We start from the raw sequence: 14,144 nt of genomic DNA, 5'->3' as shown, positions 1-14,144 counted from the left end.
GGCAAACTACTCTCCAAAATAGGCCATGTCCTTGTCATGCTGGAGCTGTTGGTGTGCTACGTAAGGGTCAATGCGAGCAACATCCTTCATATGTTTCTGCTCCTATGTAATAATGTATGACTCGAAGCGAGTCTCCCATTGGTCAAACTGCTCTACAAGTTGATCCAGTTGAGAGTGCTGGCAGAGCGGAGCAGGTGCATGAATAGGTACAGGAGTCACCTCCTCCTCAGCTTCCTCAGCTTCCTCATGCTCTGGGTGGAGATGAATACTGTAAAGAATGTGTAAGGAGTTGCTTGAGTAGAAGGCAAGCTGATAGTTTGGTGGGGCAGGATATTGGAGGTTGTATTTAGATTCTAGGACATAAGTAATGATGTGCCCTAAGGCAAGATTGGGCTTCCTCCTATGTCCTGGATCACTAATGCTCGTTAAGTGCTCAATGTATCAAAAAATCAAATCAATGGCATTAAACTCACGTTTAAAATCATGATATTAAAATTAAAATAACAAACTCATAAATTTAATTGATATACAATCAAATTATTAATAAAAATCTCACAAATTATTATCAATTAAAGTTAATAATTTTGAAATTTTGGATTTTATAACATTTAAAAGTTTTTGTAATAGAAAAGTATGATTTCACCTCCAAACTCTCATAATTTTGGCTCCATTCTTTCCTATTTTTTTGCAATCATAATGCCAAAAAAAAAAGTTGAATTGGGCAAAAATGTCAGTAAGGTTTCACAAACACAAGCAATAAAAAGAAGAAAAAAAAGCTGGCAAGCAGAAGAGAAGCCAATAATTCAGCAAAAGGAGAAAATGACATTCACAGAAGTCGCATATGCAATTTATATGCTCACTTACATCATCATAGATAGTAAGAAAGTTTATAAAAAGAAATAAAAAACCATTAAGAGATCAATAATCAGAGAAAAAAAAAGTTTATTATCCAAAATGCAAATTTGACATCTTTACTCTGTCTCTATTTTCAAGGATCAAACGATATAAGACTTGGTTAGCTAAACTTCACCTTGCAACAATTGAGCTCATCATCTCAAATGGGATCATGAAGGAGGTCAAAGTTCCACAATTTGGAATTCATCTCAGCTGCAGCTTCTGATGCTCATAAAACAACTCAAAGAGGTTTTCATGTTCTCTTTGTTCCAAAGGATGTCTGCATGTTTTTGTCAGTTGGATGATCGACGAGATCACCGGCGCGCATTTGCCCAATTCCTAAGCTGGTTCTTAGGCTTCATGTTCGACGGTCGCTGGTTATGTAATTGCTTCGGAAGATCGCTTATCTCCATTACTTGTATCGTTCGTTGTCGCTTCGCTGCGAAACAAGAACATCAATGGCAACAATGTTGAATGCAAGGAAGTTTGATTGTTAAGAAGAACAAAGAAAGTAACAAACCATTCTCTACTTGTTGATATCGTTCATGAAGTCTCCTCTTTGCCTGTTCAAGCTTGGCATCAACAGATGTTTCTTCGGAATTCTTTGATTTCTGCATACAAATAGAATTAGTGATAAAATTCTGCCAACTTCAAAGCACTAAATGTATAATACTTCTTACTTCGATTGGACCGTTGGAAAGTTTTCTCTGGACAGTTGAGAATTGAGTGTTTGGTTTTTGTACAGGAGAGGGTTTTAGGGGTCTGCCTGGGCCAGTTGGTTTGTCGGCAATGCCTTGAGGCTTTGATTGAGCACTAGGAATTGCATGTGGCTTTGCTTGCCGAACCACAATCTCCTGCTTGCTCACCTGTGCTTTCTCAATTGGAACTTCCGGTCGCCGCGGGGGCTCTTGCCGCCGCGGAGGTCCGCAGTTTTGAGGAACTGTTCTTTCGGTGTCCCTGATATTGTCCAAGTCCCCAGAAGTTCTGAAGTCTAATGGGAAAACATACAGGACAGTTTAATATAAACTTGAAAACAAAGGAATTCATGTAAAGCTAACAAAAAAGAAGCTTAGGACACTTACTTCCATCATCATCCATCCCATCAAAGAACTTCAAGATTGATCAGTTTGTGCAGATGAGAAATACAGTCAGTTCATTACATAAATGATATACCTCAAACTAATGTTTCGTTTGGGACAGCGTTTTTACTGTTTCTTAAAACAACTTTGTAGTACAAAAATAAAAAATTTTATACTAAAAAGATGCTTTAAGAAGCAGTAAGAAAGGCGTCTCAAACGAAGCCTAAGATATGGATATCAAGCCTACCTCAGAAAGCTGAATAGAAGTGGTCTGTGTGGCTAGTAGTGCTCCTTCATCCAATGGAGGAGAAGGCAGGCCCTCCTCCTCATATGCCATAGAGGGATTGACAGAGTCTGGAGAGTGATCTGAAGGCAAAATCAGAGAGTAATTCTTTCTATCTTCTGAACATCTGAGTGTATATACAAAAAAAAAAAAAAAAAAATAAAAAAAAAAAAAAAAAAAAAAAAAACATTCTTTGTCATCATTTTATGAATTTCTTACCAGCAATTGCAGCAGTAGCATTAACCCATTCATCTACCAACTCCTTCCAACCCCTGAAACAGGTAAATGGAATGAGATTAGTGTGAATGAAGATTACATTAAAGTAGTATTTTGTTACCATAGGTTAATATAGATTTTCATCACAAGAAATTTTTGCTGTCTTAATAACAAGAGGTCATCTAATAGAAGCTAAATCAGAAATGCTGTAACAGTAATATGAGCTCCAAGAAGTCACAGTGATCAAACTTCAGTTGGATATAAATATTCTTAGGGAAACTATAGGAATTGAAACAATTCACATCAACAGATCCTCCCAACTGATTTAGGCTTCGTTTGGGACGGCTTTCTTCTTGCTTTCTATAATAGCTTAGTAGTACAAAAAATTTTAAAATTTGAAAAATTTTACTAGAAAGCCGTTTTAGAAAGCAGTATGAAAGTTGTCCCAAACGAAGCCTTAGAGACAACAGAAGTCTATGCCACTATATGGGCTCAAAAGACAGAAATAACTAATAAACTATAACAAATAAATCAAGTGAGATACAGCTACAGCTAAATTATCAGAAAAACAAAGCAATATCTCTAAAAACAAATCATAATCAGTCCACAATTCAGTTAGACAGTAAGCAACACAATTCATTGTGATCAAGGGAAAGAAACCATTTTCAGGCTATTCTCTTAATAACATGCCATATGATCCAGACACTCACACAATGAGAGTCCGAACGAGGTTGCGAATCTGCTTGGAGTTGTGTTTCCGCAGACCGTTCACTGCCCTTCCAATTTCAGTTGCCTAAATTGAAAGACAACCAAATCATGTAAGCAGAAAGAAACCCAAAATGAGCTCCTTTCCCCTCACAAAGCTATATGAATTCATAAAAAAGATTAAATCCAATACTCACCTTGAGAGTTTCTACAGAAAGTTGCATCAGCTCCAGCCTCCTCAAAGATTCATATAAGACTGCATCAGACTGCAAGAAAAAAACAACTGTGATCAGATTAAATAAATGAAAATCTAATACAAAACATTGATAACTAATCTATTTCAGAAAGTTAAGGATCAAAACCTCATCCAGCTTGTTGAAAAGAACTTCCTTTATCCTCAGAACCTCCCCAACTATCTGGCTTTCCTCCTCCATCACATCTGTAAGTGCTTCAGCCTCATCATAGCTATAATTGCTTAAACCTCCCCTGTTCAAATCCTCAGGCTCACCATTACAGCTATCCATTTTACTACCTTTCTCACCCACTTCCCTCTTCACACTTCCACCTCCTTCCTCTTCCCCCAAATCCTCACCATCATCAGGAACCTGAAGCTCCACGTTATTGCACCCAACGCATCGAGAAAACTTGCAGGTGAAGAGTTTCTCTGCTATCCGATCCCTTCTGCTCCTGAACTCCTTGGGGCAATCCACCGCCGCCACGACGATCGCTTGCTCGATCACCTCAAATATATCCGAGTTCGCACTGCGGAAAAACTTTCTCCAATAATCCAACGAGTCGGATTTGCCCGCCATCGAGCGTACAGCGATCGCCGTTATCCGGCGAGAAACCGGAATCGAGATCAAGAACCGGTTCCCACAAGTTTTTATCTTTACTTTCGCCGATCGGAAGCGGGTTCTGATCGGAACTGAAGGAGCAAGAAATCAGCCGCAGAAAATTCGTTGAAAAATTGGCCCTTTCCACCCAGCCACAAAAAGTTGTTCTAAATTGACCAGGAAAATTACCGGACAAGATTAACAGAAAGATTCAATCTTTCGATTCCAGCTTCCACCCAACCCTAAAATTTACTCTCTTTTTCCCCTCCCTTCTTTCTGCCTTCCTTCTTCCTCGTCTACCGTTGCTTACCAATCATAAAAAATCTCAGCTTTGAAGAAACATGTTGATTGGCAACTTTCAATCTCTTACTCTTCTTGCCTCTCTTTCTGTGCTATTTCTTCTTCTTCTCCCGATACAAAGAAAGAAGAAGAAAACCAGAGACACTGAAAGAGACCGCTCAGTAATCCTGTAGCAAACGCACCCAGCGTTTCCTAAACACCCAATCTCAGCGTATTAAATCATAATTCTTCGTTATTAGTCACTGTATTTTCGTATGTTAATGACTTAGAAAAACAGGAAACTTTTAATTAAATAAATTAAATAAGATACTCTGATTTAATTCATATCAAAATAATTTTAAAAAAATTTAAATTAAATTTTACTAAAAATTTAAAATGGACAAAGATCAAAATAATTCCAAAATAATCTCACGAAAGTTCTAATTTTATCCTCAATGAATCAAATTAGTGTTTTTATATAATAAAATATAAGATAATTTGATCTTATTTTTAATATTAATTTTAGCATAAATTTAGTGGCTTTTAAGTTTTTTTTTTCATTTAATTAAATAAAAGTCTGGCTCCATATCTTTCCTATTTTTTTGCATCATAACCGAAAAAAAACAAGAGAATATTTGACGTTGGGTTCAAAAATAATGTCAGTAAAGTGTTCACAGGAGCTCAAGCAAAAAAAAGAAAACGAGAAAACATAAATAGGCGCATAGCAGCGCATTATGAAGAAAAGCCACCAAAATATATACGAACAAGAAGGAGAAATATATGACTAATTTTCTTTACTACAAAGAATAAACGCATATGAATTTATATGCTCAGCTACATCATACAGATAGTAAGGAAAAGAAAATTTATCAACAAGAAAATAAAAAACCATTAAAGGAGTATTTAATAAAACAGAGATAGAAAAAAAATTTATTATCCAAAATGCAAATTTGACATCTTTACTCTGGTCTCTATTTTCAAGGATCAAACGATATAAGACTGACTGTTAGCTAAACTTCACCTTGCAACAATTGAGCTCATCATCTCAAATGGGATCATGAAGGAGGTCAAAGCTCACAATATTGGAATTCATCTCAGCGGCAGCTTCTGATGCTCATAAAACAACTCAACAGAGGTTTTCATGTTTCTTTGTTCCAAAGGATGTCAGCAAGTTTTTGTCTGTTGGATGATCGAAGAAGATCACCGGCGCGCGTTTGCCGAATTACCTAGCTGGTTCTTAGGCTTCATGTTCGACGGTCGCTGGTTATGTGATTGCTTCGGAAGATCGCTTATCTCCATTACTTGTATCGTTCGTTGTCGCTTCGCTGGAAACAAGAACATGAATGCATCAATAATGTTGAATGCAAGGAAGTTTGATTGTTAAGAAGAAACAAAGAAAGTAACAAACCATTCTCACTTGTTGATATCGTTCATGAAGTCTCCTCTTTGCCTGTTCAAGCTTGCATCCAACAGAATATGTTTCTTCAGGAATTCTTGATTGTATTATTTCTGCATACAAATATGAAAAAAGCTAAAGTGATATAATATCTGACATTCAAAGCACTAACATGTTAATACCTTACGTCGATTGGACCGTTGGAAAGTTTTCTCTGGACAGTTGAGAATTGAGTGTTGGTTTTTGTACAGGAGAGAGGGTTTTAGGGGTCTGCCTGGGCAGTTGGTTTGTCGGACAATGCCTTGAGCTTTGATTGAGCACTAGAATTGCATGTGGCTTTGCTTGCCGAACCACAAATCTCCTGCTTGCTCACCTGTGCTTTTCTCAATTGGAACTGTCCGTCGCCGCGGGGGCTCTTGCCGCCGCGGAGGTCCGCAGTTTTGAGGAACTGTTCTTTCGGTGTCCCTGATATTTCCAATCCCCAGAAGTTCTGAAGTCTAATGGGAAAACATACAGGACAGTTTAATATAACTTGAAAACAAAGGAATCATGTAAAGCTAACAAAAAAGAAGCTTAGGACACTTACTTCCATCATCATCCATCCCATCAAAGAACTTCAAAGATTGATCAGTCTTTGTGCAGATAAGAAATACAGTCAGTTCATTACATAAATGATATACCTCAAACTAATGTTTCGTTTGGGACAGCGTTTTTACTGTTTCTTAAACACACTTTGTAGTATAAACAATAAAAAAAATATTTATACTAAAAAAGATATGCCTATTAAGAAGCAAGTAAAGAAAGGCGTCTCAACGAAGCCTAAGATATGGATATCAAGCCTACTCAAGAAGCTGAATAGAAGTGTCTGCTGTGGCTAGTAGTGTCCTTCATCCAATGGAGGAGAAGGCAGGCCCTCCTCCTCATATGCCATAGAGGGATTGACAGAGTCTGGAGAGTGATCTGAAGGCAAAATCAGAAGTAATTCTTTTTCTATCTTCTGAACATCTGAGTGTAATATACAAAAAAAAAAAAAAAAAAGCATTCTTTGTCATCATTTTATGAATTCTTCTTACCAGCAATTGCAGCAGTAGCATTAACCCATTCTCTACCAACTCCTTCCAACCCTGAAACAGGTAAATGGAATGAGATTAGTGTGAATGAAGATTACATTAAAGTAGTATTGTTGTTATTATATGGCCAATGTTAAATATAGATTTTCACACAGAAAATTTTTGCTGCCTTAATAACAAGAGCTCATATAATAAAAGCTCAAATCAGACATGCTGTAACAGTAATATGGGCTCCAAGAAGTCCACAGTGATCAAACTTCAGTTGGATATATAAGTATTCCTTAGGGAAACTATAGAGAAATTGAAACAATTCACATCAACAGAACCTCCAACTGATTTAGCTTCGTCTTGGGAGGCTTTCTTCTTGCTTTCTAATGCGACTTAGTATCAAGGTGTACAGACAAAAATTATATAAATATTTGAGAAGCAAATAAAGCTTCGTTTATAAGAAGCAACAGCAAAAGTTGTCCCAAACAAGCCTTAGAGACAAACAGAAAGTCTATGCACTAATATGGGCTCAAAAGACAGAAATAACTATAAAACTATAACAAAAAATCAAGGAGATACATATTAAGCTAAATTTCAGAAAACAAAGCATATCTCTAAAAACAAATCAATAATCAGATCCACAATCAGTTGACAGTAAGCAACACAAATTCATTGTGATCAAGGGAAAGAAACCATTTTCAGGCTATTCTCTTAATAACATGCATATGATCCAGACACTCACACAATGAGAGTCCGAACGAGGTGCGAATCTGCTTGGATTGTGTTTCCGCGCAGACCGTTCACATCCTTGCCCATCCAATTTCAGTTGCCTAAAATTTGAAAGCACAACCAAAGTATCATGTAAGCAGAAAGAAACCGCAAAATGGAGCTCCTTTCCCCTCACAAAGCTATATGAATTTCATAAAAAAGATTAATCCAATACTCACCTTGAGAGTTTCTACAGAAAGTTGCATCAGCTCCAGCCTCCTCAAAGATTCTATAAGACTGACATCAGACTGCAAGAAAAAAACAACTGTGATCAGATTAAATAAAATGAAAATCTAATACAAACATTGATAACTAATCTATTTCAGAAACCTTAAGGATCAAAACCTCATCCAGCTTGGTTGAAAAGAACTTCCTTTATCCTCAAGAACCTCCCCAACTATCTGGCTTTCCTCCTCCCATCACATCTGTAAGTGCTTCAGCCCTCAATCATAGCTATAATTGCTTAACCCTCCCTGTTCAAATCTCAGGAATGTCAAAGCGCAATCGTACCATTGTCTAGCGCTATCCATGCTTAATACTTACATAAGATTTTCTTCGAGCAAACACACTACATTCCCTCTTCACCCTAGGAGCTGTCTCAACCAATCCTTCTCTTAACGCATCAGCAAATCCTCAGCCATCAATCAAGGAAACAACCGTCGCAAAAGCTTCGAATCATAGTATATTTAGTATGCGGCATAATCCGGTCTTCTTAACTTCCCGCTCCCAATCGAGAATGAAGCTGGCAGGTGTTGTAATGCAAGGTTTCTCTGCGTAAATCCGATCCCTTCTGGACTCCATGAAATTACTCTCCTCTGGCGAAGACGAATAACCACCCAGCCAGCAGACTTCATTGACGATGCAAGCTGATGCGGTACGAAATCAGCTCGGGGTCGCTAAGGCATCAGATATAATCTTGAAAGAGATGAGTTCGGACTATTGTTGCGGAAAAAAACTTTCTCACCAAGATAATCCAACGAGTGCGGATTTTTTTGAGCACCATCGGCCATCCGAGGCGCAAACCATCGCAGCGATCTAAAGCCGTTATCCGGTTTCGAGATATACCAGGATCTGAAAGATATCATATAGAAGAGACCGGCATTCCACATAGTTTTGTCAGATTTACGAGATAATTGAATTCGCATCCTCTTTGGCAGCTTTCGAATCGCCGTGGATAAATATAAGCGGGTTCTGATCGCGACAGACTTTTTACCAAGTCGATGTCTCAAACAGAAAATCAGCCGCAGAAAATTTCGTTGAAAACCCACTGCTTGGGAACCACAGCTCTTTTCGGCTACCCAGCCACAAAATAGTTGTTCTATAAATTGACGCAGAATTACCGGACAAAGATCCCTTAATAACAGAAAGATCAATCTTTCGACTTCCATCCATCAGAACTTCCACCCAAATTTTTTTGCCCAGCCCAGACTTTTTCGCTCTCGGCAAAAATAACCTCTAATCACCTTGTATTTTCTTGAAAAATCTTCTATATTGCATATCCCACGTCAACCTTTTGTATTAATTTTAAGCACGCATGCTAATCTTATGCGCCTGCCTACACCTGAAAGGATCATTACTATATTACTTGCCTATAGTCACCTGTGGTGCTTAGGAGTATTCCAAATCAGAAGTTTAAACAGAATCTGCCCATAGGGAACCCAATATTTTGGAAGAAACAACAGATGTTTCCCTAATGAATTGAATGGACGATTTGCCGCTCACGCTTAAGAACTTTCACCAAATATTCTTACTTCATTCTTTGCCATTTTTAAGCTTAAATCTCACGTATAAGTTCCTGGCTAGGCATACTATTTTCTTTCTTCGCTTTTTCACTATTCACATCAACTTATCAGGATGACCGGATAACAAAGGAAAGAAGAAAGGAGAGAAAGCGCAGAGCAACTATCGCAACTGTGATGGATTTGAAAAGAGCAACATCTAAGAAAGTTATTAGTAACAATATTTGGCTCAGATAATATTCTAAAAATGAGTAGGAGATTATTATACTGGCTTAATGGTGATATTAATAAGTAACTGGAGAATGGTCGATAAGTTCTAGTAAGATGTTGAAGCACTGTAGGCAAACGCACCCAACGTTCCATAACATGACAATAGTACACCCCAATCTGCAGCGTATTAAATCATAGATTTCTTACAGTAAAAAATTGATTCCAATTATGCAGTCTCATGATACATTTCGTATGTTAACTGAGACTTATAGAAAAGAGAACACAAGCGGAGTCAAGAACTCTTTTTCCATAAGTTAGAGTTAAACTAAATTAGAATACCCTATTAATAACTCTGATTTAATTCGCGGAGCATAGTGAAACTTAATGAATACTCCAACAAAATACCAAATTTTAGATCAAAATTTATTAAAATTTACAATTTTATTCATGCAAAAATTAGATAAGGACGAAAGATCAAAAATTAATTTCCAAAAATAATCTCACGAAAGTTCTAATCTAATTTAGATTTCCACTAACAATAATGAATATCACAATAGTAGAGTTTTTATATAATAAACAAGTAATATTAGAAAGATTGATCTTATTTTATAATATTAAAAAATTTTAGCATAAATTTAGTTGGCTCTCTATAAAGTATTATTTTTAGTTATATCCATTTCAACAGAGCTTAACCATTAACCTTATTAGACAGTCAAGCATTTGTATTAAATACAAAGTAAAAATTTTAGCATCCAAATGGCTGAAAGATCATCTCCATGAAGCTGATCTGTCCAAATTGCAACGGCTGTGATTAATTTCAACGGTTGTGCTATCGCAGCTGTGGATCATCATCGGCTTTCACATAGGTTCATTTTTCCTATTTTAATCAATTTCGTATATTGATCGCTGAAATAGACTAAATTTTTAATTTGGTAAATTTAGATATTTTTTTTTAAGACATTAAAAAACAAAAAGATAAATATCACCCACATAAGGGATGACCGACGGGGAAGGTTTAGCATAAAACTGTGCACAAATTTTAATAAGATTTAGCAGCCAATAATAAAATGAATCTCTTTCTATAACTAGTATTATTATAGAGAAGATGTCAAGCATATGAAAATGAAAATTTCGTATAGCTAAAATTACTAATAATTGACATTAATTTAAGTGGCACTGATCAACTTTATAAACAAATATGAATTAATCGTAAAAAAACGACTTGTTTCTTTTACGGGTATACCCACTAAATAACTCAATGGTAATATCAGGATATAATGTTTGTTAGGTTTTTCAAAAAAACCCAAATTTTATTAGCGGATATCTCATTAGAAATTAACAAAGCTCGTATTGTTAAGCTTAATAATAAGACCGTCCTGGTCAGAATCCAAAAAAGACAGTATTTATTAATTTAGAAAGGTAAATAAAAGGTCATTAATAGTCTATCGATAGAGAGGTCTCAAGAAGAATTAGCTGCGTCTTTGTATAGTGCAATATTATAACTTTTGAGACCAGCAGGGTGGTAGATAATGCAGCTCAAATAAAGGCAATTTTGCTAAGTCCACGAAAGTAACATGGCGAACGGAGCTGAATTACTAGGGAGTTAAACTGCCCCGCCGCAACTAATGCGGCCCCTGAAATCAATTTCCGCATAAATGATCTGTATTATTTTAAACAGATCAAACATAACAAATGATCTTACTTGAAATCAGTAAGAGAATAGAAATAATTTTTTGCGAATCGAAACCACCGAGTGTTACTTGTTGAATAATACCTATGAAGCGGAGCATAAGGAATATGAAACAAGCACATAACTTCGCTCGACTCGGTTCTTTTCCAACCCTATTTAAGCAGAGCTTAAATTTTTAATATTTATCTTTATAACTAAAATTAATATTTAATAATAAAAAAATTGGCTAAAATGAAGCTTAATTACTTATGGTAGGTAAAACTTATCAATTATGACAATGATAAGCCAAATTAATATTATTGTGATATAGTCATCAAATAAAATGATCAAACTCTCAATGCCTTAAGAATTCAAAATATGCCTAAGACTTTTTTTTTAATCATAAACATAGAATACTTAATAATAACAAACTTTATTAAAATACAATAACTATTATAAGCCTATGAACCTCCCACTAACATGACTATTTATTTAGTTTAATACATTCATCCCAAATCTTCAGAAATCAGTATAAGGCATCCACTATTATAATGATGGTTGGAGAGCATAACCCTCCAAGAAACAATTTTATTGTAGAACCATCATCTTCCATGAACTACATCATCAGCTCCAATAGATCATTTAATCCTTTAAAGGCCGATAGGCCCTTAAGTAGCAGAATTAGCTTTAGGAGTAAAATGAGACGGGTTAATTTCTCCTTCTTAAAGATAAGTGATCGTTATCTCTTCTTACCCAAATTAGATGCACATATAGAGAGATATTTTCCTGCTCAAGATGCATTGGGGGCGGATCCATAGCATCCCATTATTGTGTTAGGAGGGATAGGTACACATTATTCGCATTCAAGAGAATTACCTCATATTTCACCATATTAGGAACATAATTTTGTTTTGCATTTTCCACAACCGTTGAAGAATGATGAGCCGCCGGACATTATTGACAGCTGCTTCTGTTCAGGCATTTCTGAAGCGCATAACCTCAGAAGGATACATGCAGAAGTTTCCCGTGATTTGTTCTTACTGGTGAAATACTTGATTTCAGTATCTCCAACATTTTTTCCTTCTCGCTTCTCGTGCAACAAAATTCATACAGATTGAGAACTATGGCTTCTTCTCAACACGTAAATTCAACGAAATTTTTTAAAAGCATTCATTTCACAGCATTGACATGGCATTTTGGCAAAAGGAGCAAAGATAGGGTAAATTTTCGGCAATTCAACTTTTGAAAATAGCCTTTTAAGCGCTCGAAACCGATCAAATTTCAATGGATATTTTTTAGAAACATCCAGTTCAACTAAGACTAGCACGGAAGGGCCGAGAGACCGATCGCAGGTGCTTGGTCAAGTTTGTAAAGGTCGGCCAAAGATTGAGCTAAACCAAAAAGATTTGCTGATTAGAAAAATGAAGTCTAAATTACGGAAAGCAGCCAAACGGCGGAGCTATCGGCTGGATTACCTCTCCCTACGTCAAAGTCCGGAGTCGGCATTTAACAGCCTCTTTGGGCAGCTTGAATGTATAAGATCTACAAGAAAAAAGCTACTATAATCTAAATCATTAGATAGTTGAATAGCAAGATGTCTTTGATCCATAAGCCACATTAAAAGGAACGCGAAGAGCTTGATATTCACAAATAGTTACGAATCACATCAAGATTAGGCTTTCTTAAAATAAATTTACCAACTAAAGTGAAGAAAAAGGTGGCAGCAAACTGTTCAATCCAAGGTATCCTCGAAAAAGCCAAGGCCGAACAACTTTATATGAAGCCTGAACAAAACTCAAGTTTCGGACAGAGCTGAACCACCAGCAAGTGGATCTTTAAAGGATCTAGTTTTTCGCTTCCATGAGGCTAAGATGGTTTTGGGTTGTAATGATGACGGGAACCGTCATCATCCCACAAAACAGGCAGAATAAAACCACGGAGACACAGATAGGATCATTCACAGGATCTAAAGAAAGGGGGGGGGGGAGAAATGAAATCACCAGAGAAAACTAGCCGGAAACGCCTCAGACCGGCGAAGCACAAGTACCAACACAAACCCTAGAAATTCGGTCTCGCCGAATCGGCCACGGGAGAGACAGAGGACGCGCAACTTCTTTTTGACGTCAAACGGATGATTATGGATTATAATGAATTGGGATTTCTGATGTATATTTTTTAATAAAAATCTCATTTTTGTTTGAGAGTTTGATCATTTATTTCATATCACAATAAATATTAATTGGCATTTAATTGATAAGGTTTACCTTACATAAGTAATTTAAGCTTTATTTTAGCAATTTTTTTATTTATTAAATATTATTTTTAGTAAAGATAAATTATTAAAATTTAAGCTCTGCTTAAATAGGGTTGGAAAAGAACCGAGTGAGTCGAGTAATAGTGCTTGTTCATATTTTAGCTCGCTTATTATCAACAAGTTCGAGTTCGATTCGAAATTTTATATTTCTGTTCAAGGTTGATCTGTTTAAAATGGTAGATATTCGAGTTTAATCTGTATTCAGCTCAGTTTTGCATCTTGCTTATTGAGTTGCATACCACCTGCTCGTATATGATAACAAACGAGCCTTAATCGAACTATTAATGAGATTTACTTTCGAGGTCTTAATAAGCTTAACAAACGAGCTTTGTAGAGGCTACTAACAAACAATTATATCGAGTTAAAGAAACATTTTTTTAGAATTTTAAATTATAAATATAATATTTATAGAATTCATAATAAATTATAGTTGAGTTCATTAGCTAAATTTGGGCTATTTTTTATTTATTTTTTTAAAAAAAAAAATCTAAATTTTACAAAAAATTAAAAAATTTAGTCTAATTTCAAACCGATCATATCGAAAATTGATTAAAATAGGAAAAATGAACCTATGTGACAGCCGATATGATCCACAGCTGCCGATACCAACCGTATGAAATCACAGCCGTGCAATTTGGACAGATCAACTCATGGGATGATCTCAGCCTTTGAATGCTAAATGTTAATCAAAGCTTGGTCTC

General features: G+C 36.0%; 1 protein-coding gene across 1 annotated transcript; it reads right to left on the bottom strand.

Annotated features, from left to right (window-relative positions):
- Positions 1 to 802: 802 nt before the first annotated feature.
- Positions 803 to 4,503, bottom strand: LOC110110213 (probable mediator of RNA polymerase II transcription subunit 26b). The gene is made up of 9 exons (XM_020841594.2): positions 3,540 to 4,503; positions 3,375 to 3,443; positions 3,183 to 3,265; positions 2,476 to 2,528; positions 2,221 to 2,339; positions 1,977 to 2,004; positions 1,575 to 1,885; positions 1,415 to 1,505; positions 803 to 1,333 (listed from the first exon to the last, which is right to left on the bottom strand). Exons 1-9 carry the CDS (start codon positions 3,987 to 3,989, stop codon positions 1,209 to 1,211), a joined length of 1,329 nt encoding a protein of 442 aa, XP_020697253.1. The 5' UTR covers positions 3,990 to 4,503; the 3' UTR covers positions 803 to 1,208.
- Between the last annotated feature and the right edge of the window lie 9,641 nt (positions 4,504 to 14,144).

This window comes from Dendrobium catenatum, unplaced genomic scaffold (genome assembly GCF_001605985.2).
Source record: "Dendrobium catenatum unplaced genomic scaffold, ASM160598v2 original_scaffold_109250, whole genome shotgun sequence".
NCBI classification, from domain to species: Eukaryota; Viridiplantae; Streptophyta; class Magnoliopsida; order Asparagales; family Orchidaceae; genus Dendrobium; species Dendrobium catenatum.
This window is presented reverse-complemented; position numbering and strand designations above follow the sequence as displayed.

Bases quoted from the DNA above. Each gene is read 5' to 3' on its own strand.
- LOC110110213 (XM_020841594.2), bottom strand. From the start codon at position 3,989: ATGGCGGGCAAATCCGACTCGTTGGATTATTGGAGAAAGTTTTTCCGC. The intron at 2,529-3,182 runs GTGAGTGTCTGG...TACCTGTTTCAG, and splicing joins CTCGTTCGGACTCTCATTGT to GGGTTGGAAGGAGTTGGTAG. The intron at 2,340-2,475 runs GTAAGAAATTCA...TTTTGCCTTCAG, and splicing joins TGCTACTGCTGCAATTGCTG to ATCACTCTCCAGACTCTGTC.